Here is a 10,674-nt window from a genome sequence, read left to right on the forward strand (position 1 = left end):
CTAGTGATCAAGGTAGGGGCTTTTCTACCTGAATGGAAACCTCTTGCAGTGTAGATTTCGGATCTACCTCTCCTCCTTGCACACCACAACCTCTTTCTTCTTCTTCTAAGCTCCAAATCTTCTTCACAAAGCCAAAATCACTCTCAAGATCAAAATGGGGGCTAGGGTTTCGCTCTTCAGCTCTCTGGAAGTGTTAGGGACAAAGGAGGCCAAGTTAGAGCGTTTAAATAGGGTGCAAACACCCGGATTAGGGTTTTTGCCCAAATAGGGTCTACTCGCCGAGTCCGAGAACCGACTCGCCAAGTCCAAAGTTCAATCCCCGCGTCTTATCCCACTCTTACTCGGCGAGTAGGTCCATCAACTCGCCGAGTCCAAGACAAAAATGCATTAATTTGAAAATGTTAATTAGAAGAAGTACGTACCGGGAACCAGGTGCTACACCATCCAAGCATGGCCTTTTGAATATAATATTCTAAAGTATGGGCTATAAAGGAGAGGCATGGGAAACAATATGATGGAGGTTGACAAGCAACCTCCATCCATCTACATACTTTCGGCCATAGGGCCTAAAGTGGACAAAAATGTTCACTAGTCTTTTTAACCTTGGTAGAGTAAGCCTTTGATTTAATCATGGTTAACCAAAGTGTCCAAAACTGTGTACATGACTTATTATATGATATTTGATGATATAAAGACTGTTTTTTTTTTTACTTCTTATAATATTGTTTTCATGGAACAATAATTTTTTCTCTAATTAAATACAAGAATTGAATTTATTTATTAATAACAAATTACTTAATAAATATTCAATAATTACCAACTTGATTAAGGTTTGACCTTATAGGATCATATGTTATTAGAAACATCACTCAATAATGATTCTTGAGCATATAGATCCAAAACAGTCAACCATCGAGTTTGAATACCCTCGATATGTTGACTCACGCACAAAGCAGTAAAGCCTCAACCACCAACCAAATATGTGCACATATGCAGATAAACATATAATCAGTCAATAGACAATTAGGTAGACCTATAGATCACCAAGCATAACATCATACTATCACATATCAGGATATCTAATCCAATGGGTCGGCCTTGGTGCCTTCGACACATAAGTACAATGAGGAAGAATCACCTCAATCTGTTGGTAATCAAATAACTGCTCGAACCATTGAACCGGATAACCTCATGCCAACTAACTATAAGTACAATCTTAATCAATAATTAACCCGATAACCTAAAATACCATTAGGTTAAACATGGTCAACCCTGGTCAAAGTCAAAGTGAGCGGTCAAGGTCTAAAAGCAAATATTTCTTCCCAGCAGAGTACGCCCAACGTACTCTGATGTTGACCAATAGTGAGGCGTTGACCGTGTACATGCAGTGTACCACCAAGTACACCCAATGTACTCAGGGTGCCTTAGTACGCCCAACGTACTCCCCTCTGTACGCCCAACGTACTCAGCATAACCCAAAATTGACCAAACTTCAAACGAGCATAACTTCTTTGTTCTGACTCCGATTTTGATGTTCTTTATATCCATAGAAAGGTAAGGAGAAGCTCTACACTTCTGTGAACTTATCATTTCCATAAAATTTTCTGAACAAAAATCAAAAATTCATAAAATCGCGAACTGACACTTTATAGAAATACCCCTTGGTGCCAAAATACACATTGAACTCCCGGATCATCCAAATTACATTAACCACACCCAAATGGGTCTAAATCTCTTTTCCTCAAAAGCTCTAACCCTGATGATACTCAGTCTTCAGGTCACCACCCCCATATAGGAAACGATTCGGAATAGGGCATTACACATCTATTTTCCTACTCTTTCCTAATGACGATCAGTGATAGAAACCTCTCAGTTGTCACAGATTCAGTATACATATATTAGTATTTAAAGGTTAAGGAATATTATTTATACAAGTTTTTAGATATAGAAGCTTCATTAAGTAGACACAATGACAAACCTACAAAAGTACAAGTAATTTCCCCATAATCCCATCCAGATAAGGTTGTAGAAGTTCTGATGTCCAATTTTCACTAAACTTGAGCACTGTTGAAGTAGCGTGTGCCTGCACAACAATGATAATTACATGAAAGTTAAACCATTGACAAGATTTACAAAGAAAATAGCAATCAAGCAGAAAATACAATCATTTTTCTAATTTATTTCAATGTATGTTACAATGATCCAATAATTATATTATCATGCTTGCATGGTACACTATGCAATCTACAAATACATATTGAAACATAAAAATATATCATTACTCATTAGTACTATCCTTACTCACATGAACTCGTGGATTATGGAAATCATCCATTACTGAAGCCAATACTAGAAGCACAAGATGATGATATTGGTTTTGCAAGTATGGGCCCAAATCTGTTGACAGGTGACCATGCATTGATGGTTTCCCAACTAACATGCGGGTGAGGATCTTGAAATGGGTTCAATACCATTGAAACAACTTGCTCTAAGTTTCTTTGTCATCACCTATATCAATGAGCAAACAAAAACAAAAGCTTACAATAACAACACAATGATTTCACAACAAAATACCATCAACATTGATCTACATAGAACGAAAACAGTAATCATCAGAAATGGTACCTTTTATGCACCCTTCTACAAGTTAAGCTAATGCAATGAGTGCAACATAGTGCTTCTACCAATCTAGAGCAACTAAATAAACTGACAAGATCTTGAAAACAATAGGAACAATGGTATTTCCACCGAAACACATATGAAATCTATCTAAGCATTCTTGACCAACACTGTAATTGCTATACTCCCATGCATCCTCATGTTCAACCTCAATAATATGCCAAGCGAGATCATCTTAAACATCCAATAACATCTTCATTAGTATCGCAAACAATCTCTTAATGAACTGTGGCAACGTTTTAAAGACATGCACACTCAAGTACACACACCAACACATGTTGGTAAAAGTATTGAAAATGGCACAAGTGCATTGAATCAATTAGATGAAACACCCAAACAAATTACCTATTTTCCGGATATCGTTTTGTATGAACAACAAAATGTTGTAAATTTATAAATTAAAGTCGTAATCATCTTCAAGCTCAATAGAGCACTGTTGCTAGAACCACCGCTCCACTGCCTTGTTTGATGTTGAAGAAGGAAGTTATTTTTTTCTAAAAGTCATGAAGGAAGAAGAGTGGCATAACCATCTCAAAAAATTGATGGAACGCAGGGAGTTATCTGGTTGATGATTCACTATCATAGAGAAATTAATATGATATTTCAAACATGAAAGTCGCCGATCACCTATCCCGCTTGATGATTCACCATTGTGGAGACTGTTTGGAAAAGGGAGAGGAAGAAGACATACGATATTAGCTTTCATAGGGAGGCACCATTTCCAACACCCAAACCTTAGCAAGAGAAGAAATCTTAGCAATTGAAGCCGATGACACAGACAAGTAATAGAAATCAGCTCCTATCCAACCCCCGACAACCGTATGAACCCAACTAACATAAAGAAAACCGGAAACCGCCATCACAATACTTGAAACTGTTCATAAACGCTATTCATATTAATATGTATATAGTTTGAAATTAATTAATCTTGAAAACATAATGTAGCTCTTGAACATTATACGTTTTCTTTCTCTTATCCTTGATCTTCGATTTATATTTCATATCCTCTAGCCTATCAACTTCTGAATGAATATAATTATATGTATATTTCCATATAAATAATCTATATGGGCACATAATAAATAGTTTATAATAAAACAAACAAATGTAAAAAAACGTTTTATGAAAATAATTCTTGTTGCATACATCTAAATCATCTATAGCCAATGGATCAATGGTTTGACCAACATGACGTTCTATAAATCCATGTTCCGACATGCAAATAATACGTACATACATACAACATCCCCATTTAATATTTAATTAAACATTAAATAACTGAAGTAAGTCAATAATATACAACGAATCAAAAGGAGTAGATGTAAGGAAACACAACGTATTAAAATCAGTATTAATATCCTCATCTATCCATGTAACACTCTCAAACCGTAACCATATATATGTGAAAACTTCTCATGTCCAAAACGCAACACGTATCCTCCAACTTGAAACCACAACACATTGTCGCCATGGTTAAGGTGGAGAATTGAAATGAACATTACATGGATCAATAGCCTTCGTATTTTGAATATCTAACCATGAGCCAAAATATGAAGTTCTATTGTATGAGCTAGAGAATGAGACAAACTCTTCTTTATTTCGTCATAAAATGGACACTTACCTTGATGATTAATAGATAACTCTTATTCAAATGACATTTTAGAGAATCTAGCTAGATATTGAAACATTTGTGTATATACAATGACAACCACAAATACATTTTCAAACACTTACGATAAACACCTTCAAAAGAGTGCACTACATGTCCCTTTTGTTATACGCCCGTGAGTCGTGAATGTGTTCATCAATCGCGTTGGTGAGTGGTCTTTATAGACTTCCAATTTCACTCGGTGAAATGATAATGTATACCAAAACCACAATAACAATTTAAAATATTATAAAATACAAAATTTTACCCGGCAAGTATAATTTTGAAATAATTATAAACTTATGATTGTTAATGTAATAAAAAGGAATGATTGTTGATTACTTATTTGCAGTGCGAGTATGTTGCCAATGATCCACAATCACAAAAAATAGGTTAACCTTAGCTTGTTTTTACGGACGAAATACGAAAAGATCGAATTTAAATGTGTATGTTTTTGAAATATACATATGAACTTATGATTGTTAAATGTACTTAAAAATAATGATTATTGATTACTTATTTGCAACGCCAACATGTTATCGGTTGATAATCCGCGATCGCAAAAATATAGGTTACAGTCGCAGTGGCTTGTTTGACAAGATCGAACAATTGAATGTGTAGACCTTTGTCTTACACCTGTGATTTGCGAAGTAAATTTCGTTGACCGATAGTCATTTTATTAAGAGAAAGTCAACAGATGATATTTTAATGAATAATTTTTCTGATTACCTAATTATCGAACACCAAACACCACATAAGGTGTGTGGTGTGTTTGGTTACGAGGATTGCAATTTACTTATTCAGAGATAAAGATATCCAAGGATAACGTGACAAGAGTACCGACTTTCCAAACAGCAAATAATAGGATGACACGTGGACAACCCCAACAACACCCACCCTCAATCCAAGAGCCTTGTAGTTTCTTTCTGTATCACTCAATTGAGTCAATTCAAATCAAAGGGTGTGCTAAAAAGCACAAAAATAAGATCTAACAATAATCAAACAAGAACACGGAGAAAGATGGTACTTTTGGTTCCATCAATGGCTACCCAGAAGCCTTTTGCATTTGCTGTTGGATATAAGAAGGTTAGTAGTATCTTTGTGGTCAATTCTAATTCATATCAATGTATCTCGAAACCTTAGAAGTACCATTTATGTGGATGCCTCTATGAATTTCGCTTTCACCTTAGTTTTTCTTGAATCCAATAGTAAGATTTTGAACGCTTACTGATTGATAATTCGACCTAAAGATTCTTAAGAGTTCTTATATCAATCATACAACTAGTGCTAAAATTAGTTAACCACTAAAATCCCAGGAAAAAGTACCTTTTTTTTACATTTGCTATAAATCACAGGCTGCAACAATGAAGAGCTCAAGATCAACAACTAAATCAAGCATCAAGCTGTTAACAAATGTCGAAAAGCTCAGACTTTTAACAAAAGCTGAAAAGGCCGGTTTGCTTTCAGCAGCAGAAAAGTTTGGTTTTTCATTATCGTCAATAGAAAAATCAGGGCTGCTCTCCAAGGCGGAAGAGCTCGGAGTCCTTTCAGCCGCGACAGACCCGTCGACTCCATCGGCTCTCTTCAGCTTAAGCCTCTTCCTATTGGCTTTGGGTCCCTTTTTTGTGTATTTGGTACCGGAGGACTACCCCTGGGAAATCGTGCTGCAGCTGGTGGTTGCTCTTGTTTCTGTTGCTGGTGGCTCCGCCGCTTTTGCTGCCTCAAATTTTGTTTCGAATTTGCAAAAGTAAGGTTGAAATTGTGTGTTTAAAATCTTGTCTTTTTGTTTGTATACCTTTTGGATACTTTCAGATTGTTAGCTAAAATGTAATAATCTTTTTGTATAATAATTAGTAAAGATATGGATTCAATATCTCCCGTAAGGACCCTCCCCCCGTTAGCTCTAAACAAATTAATTGACATCTTAAATTTTAATAATTTTATTATATGAAAATTACAAATTTAACCAAATACAATAATTACTTTGTGGAAAATAATAAAAAAAAAACAAAAAACAAAAATTGTATTTTTAGCCACTAAAATCGTAGATGGATATAATCCAACAGCGATTTGTCCTCTGCAAACGTACAGGTGACTAACACACAAATGTGTTTTAGCTATTTGTAAGTAACTTTATAGGTGTTTTCTTTTTCATATATATATACACCCCATTTTCTGGCCTAAAATTGCACTATGTCCATCTACGATTTTCTCTCCTATTCACCTACGATTTTGTGATTTTTTGTATACTACGAAATTGATAGGATTCGACTACCAAACAACCTTATTATATATAAACTTTTTCAAAAAATTATCATTTTTTACTACAAAATTGATAAGGTTTGAAAAAATCGTCCATAATGGCTCTAAGAAGATCGGGGTGAGAGAGAGAGAGAGAGAGAGAGATTTTCTCTAAAAAAGATAGTGAAAAAAAACGTTTCTGTATAAAAATCTACAAAATCATAGATGAAATTAACAAAATCACGGATAGATTGTTCCATCTGCAAACATATAAATGCCTAAAACACAGATATAATCCATCTGTGATTTTAAGGGCTAATTTTGTAATTTGGGTTTTTTACTATTTTCCACAAAGTAATTAATGTATTTGCTAAATTTACAATTCTCTCTTTTATTAATTGCATTATTTAACAATTATAGCCTAAATAAATTATCCAACTAATTTTATTAATTGTATTATGTGATAATTATATCATTATTTAGTTTAATAAAATAAAAACACATAAATGCCAAACAAATATAAAAGAAACAAATAAATAAATACCAAAATGGTGTTGGGTTAGAAAAATGCTCTTAGCATAAACCTGCAAAAATCGGTATTTTCTTTTTCTTTTTTCTTCGCAAAAAGGTGTTTCGTAAAAATTCCGATCAAACACCAATGATATACAGAACACGTGCACCAAAACTAAAGAAAATGGCACTACTAAATTCATGGTCAAAATTTTGATTTGAAGCTTCATCACTTGCAACTACTGTGCTGCTGATTCAGTGTATTTATTTGGTTGATGATGTGCATATCTACCACCACCACCACCACCACCACCACCTCCACCACCACCACCGTTCTGGTCAACTCGTTGATAAACCTCCGAGTTGCGTCCCGTGGGGCCCTTTTGACGGTTGGTAAACTCACCCTGGTATCTAAACTCGTTCCTGCCAAAGCTTCGTCCGCCAAAGTAACCACCACGACCCCTGAAGCCGCCACCCCCTCTTCCACCACCACCACCGCCGCCCTGGTACCGCCCTCTTCCACCACCACCACCACCAACTGACAAAAAAAAATCAATTTCATATGGATTAATTAGGCCAATGGATTCAATATTTAAAAAGAAAAAAAATAAGATGTAAGAAACAACTTGTAGTTTACCTCGAGTTGTGGTTCTCTTTTCTTCAACCACCACCTGTCGATTGCCAATTGTGATAGAAGGTGCCTGAAAAAGATTACAAAATTCTACTTTGAAAAATCCACCCAATTATAGCAATGAAAGTAGATTTGCTATTTTTTTGAATTAGAATGAAAATAACAAGGTTATACTTAATTACTTATACCTTTATCGCACTATGCATGGAATCCAATGACTCAAATTCCACAAACCCGAAACAAAATCCCTGTTGCTGGAAACAGAATAAACGTTTCAAAAATGATTACAAATTGATCAAAACACATGAGAAGAGAATATAAATAATCAAACCTTATTACTTCTGACTTGGATGCCATTACTTTTAATGGATCCAAATTTTTTAAATTCCTCCTCAAGCTGTGCAACTGATGCATTCATTGGCAAATTGCGTACATATATCGAGTGGCCTTCAACTAAACCCCACAATAATAATAATTAGTACATGTAAAAGAATTAAACACAACAACCCTTTTTCCTATTACATCATTGTATTTTTAAAAAAAATGAAAGTACATTGTTATCTATTGTATTTAGCAGAAAAAAGTAAAGAAGTTGATTACCATCATCATAAACTTTGCTGCTTTCAGGAGCATTAACAACAACAGGGAGTGATGTTGTTTCTGGTTCTGGTGAAGGCTTAGCTGGCCTAGGTTTGTGTTGATCAGTGTTGGCAGCAGGGGCCCACCTCAAGCCACTTGTCTGAACTGCTGCTCCAGTAACCTTGTTTACTCTCACCTGTATATATTATCCATTTATAGTTTAATTAAATAAACCAAGGGCAAAAAGAAAAGAGTAGATGATTGAATAAAAAAATTGTAACCCACAATTGAAGCGTATGATTTCTTCTCCTCTTGGGCTGAAGATGAATCGGTTTTCTGAAGATGACTTGTTTCATTCAGACTTGTCTGAACAGAAACAGGTTCGTGTTCATCCTCAAGGCCTGATTCTGACCCTTCATTATCTTCAGGGTCACAAACTTCAGGTCCATTATTGAGATCATTAGAAGCTGAATTTGTAGTAGGATCTAATGTTGGATTATCTGAGACATGAGTTGAATCTGAAATCATAAGAATTTTAGATTCTATAATTTGGTGTATTTTTCAAAGTACAATGTTGTAGTAGGAAGAAATGAAAGTAAAATGCTACAATAAACAAATCAAAGAATGTTAAAGTTACTTATTTACATGGAACAAACCTGCATTGGGTATTGCAAGATCAACTGGAGCAGTGTCCACAATATCCTCAACAGGTGTAGAAGTTGTATCTGATGATGCACTTTCCTCAACATACCTAAAGACATCATTTTGAACAAAATAGCCTTTTTCTTGTGGAGCAAGAAAGAATGTTTGTGCAAATTTCCTCTTGATGTTGTCTTTCCCAGTTAGGCATCCGGTCACTAGAACAATCACTCCTGACTGATACGAATCTTGTGCATCTGCAGTTTTAATCTCTGCTTTAAAGTTCTTGTAATCAAGGGATTGTATCTTCTCATCAATTGCCTGGTTTAAGTGAATTACACACAAGAGTATACAACCGCATTATCATCATGTGATAAAGTACATAGACATGTGTATCTATACGTGATTCGGACTTAAAGTTTGAGTCTTTTAATGAAGTTATGAATAGAGAACAAAAAAAAAAAAAAGGAACTTACTTGCATTGTTGTTACAGAACTCATTAAGCCATTCCTATCAGGTCTGCTTAAGATGCTTGAATCTTGATAAAACTTATGAACCAATTCAGGAGATTGGTGAAGAATATGGTAGTATTGCTCCACGAATGCATTGCCAACAACTTGAGCACTTGGAAGAACTGCAGCAGGATTTGCTGCCTGTGTTGCCATCTGTACAACACATTTGGCATTGTTAACAAGTGATAATATCATTAATATGAGCTTCCAGAAAAGTAATACTGGTAACATTCAAAGCGAAATTAAAGTCTTTGAAAGATAAATTGTAGGCATAAAGCTGATCCTGAGAAACCATTGCGCGTTAAAGGGAATGAATATGATCCTACAGATGTTTCGTGATCACATATCGCATTTTTGTTTTACCTTATAAACAAGAGCTCTTCTGTTATAGGAAATTATTTAAAGAACCATATCTAAACTATCCCCCAACCAACCCTAATTTAGCAGCCCTTATATAACATATATAATTACGTTTGAGAAAAGAAATGAAAATATACAAACTTTTGCATCAAACCCTAATTAACAAAAAACAACGAAATCAAACAATATGCATAATTTCCAAACAGGTACATGCAGATTGGAACAAAAACGAGATCTATATCAGTTAGATAATCTAACGAGCGAAGGCGGAAGTAACAGATATCAAACAACCAGAGTTACTCCAGTTGATCCGTCAGTCGGAATGCCAATGGTTAATAACCGTGAAACGAACAATCAAACCGTCAAATTAAGGTAACTAGAAATGACATAAAACATTTAATTCAAGTGATCAAAGAGTAAACTTCGTAGATCAAAAGAATGATTAGATTTGTTGTGAGAGGGGAATCGCAACAGTACCTGATTCGGGCCTCTTAAAACAGAGAGAAAGAAGGGAGCGTTTGTATAAGAGTGGGATCTTTGAGGGGTTTTGTTGTAGATCAAAGGCAGAGGACAAAGAAGAAGAGATGAAAGGACAGAGCAAAGATTCTGAAATTTACGAATGTTCTTGAAAACGAGATCAAATCATACCGAAAAGGAGGTTTTTGTTATTGGAACAAGCAAGTTCCATTTTAACCCCTGTACTTTAACTATTCAATTATTAGTACTTAGATTTTTCTTTCAATGCCTTACGGGGCTTTGAGTCGAGGCGCGGGTCGGAATTCTTTTTTGGGGCGGTACCACCACAATACCGATGGTACCGCCAGGTTGTGTTACCGTCAATGCAGGCAGGTCAAGCAGACCGTGGAATAATTCAT

General features: G+C 35.3%; 2 protein-coding genes across 3 annotated transcripts; one reads left to right on the forward strand and one right to left on the reverse strand.

Moving 5' to 3' along the window:
• The first annotated feature begins 5,243 nt into the window (after window positions 1-5,243).
• Window positions 5,244-6,200, forward strand: LOC144998716 (wiskott-aldrich syndrome family protein, putative (DUF1118)). The gene is made up of 2 exons (XM_078958456.1): window positions 5,244-5,413; window positions 5,683-6,200. Exons 1-2 carry the CDS (start codon window positions 5,348-5,350, stop codon window positions 6,076-6,078), a joined length of 462 nt encoding a protein of 153 aa, XP_078814582.1. The 5' UTR covers window positions 5,244-5,347; the 3' UTR covers window positions 6,079-6,200.
• A 901-nt stretch (window positions 6,201-7,101) lies between these two features.
• Window positions 7,102-10,440, reverse strand: LOC144998798 (Nuclear transport factor 2 (NTF2) family protein with RNA binding (RRM-RBD-RNP motifs) domain-containing protein). 2 transcript variants are annotated; one of them, XM_078958531.1, is made up of 9 exons: window positions 10,277-10,440; window positions 9,404-9,592; window positions 8,945-9,248; window positions 8,574-8,788; window positions 8,310-8,484; window positions 8,041-8,162; window positions 7,898-7,963; window positions 7,716-7,779; window positions 7,102-7,616 (listed from the first exon to the last, which is right to left on the reverse strand). In XM_078958531.1, exons 2-9 carry the CDS (start codon window positions 9,590-9,592, stop codon window positions 7,318-7,320), a joined length of 1,434 nt encoding a protein of 477 aa, XP_078814657.1. In that variant the 5' UTR covers window positions 10,277-10,440; the 3' UTR covers window positions 7,102-7,317. The 2 variants fall into 2 exon arrangements, with proteins under 2 accessions (XP_078814657.1, XP_078814656.1); XM_078958530.1 differs by having other exon boundaries at window positions 8,574-8,806.
• Between the last annotated feature and the right edge of the window lie 234 nt (window positions 10,441-10,674).

Source organism: Lactuca saligna, chromosome 5 (assembly GCF_052625555.1).
Source record: "Lactuca saligna cultivar CGN05327 chromosome 5, ASM5262555v1, whole genome shotgun sequence".
Taxonomy (NCBI): domain Eukaryota; kingdom Viridiplantae; phylum Streptophyta; class Magnoliopsida; order Asterales; family Asteraceae; genus Lactuca; species Lactuca saligna.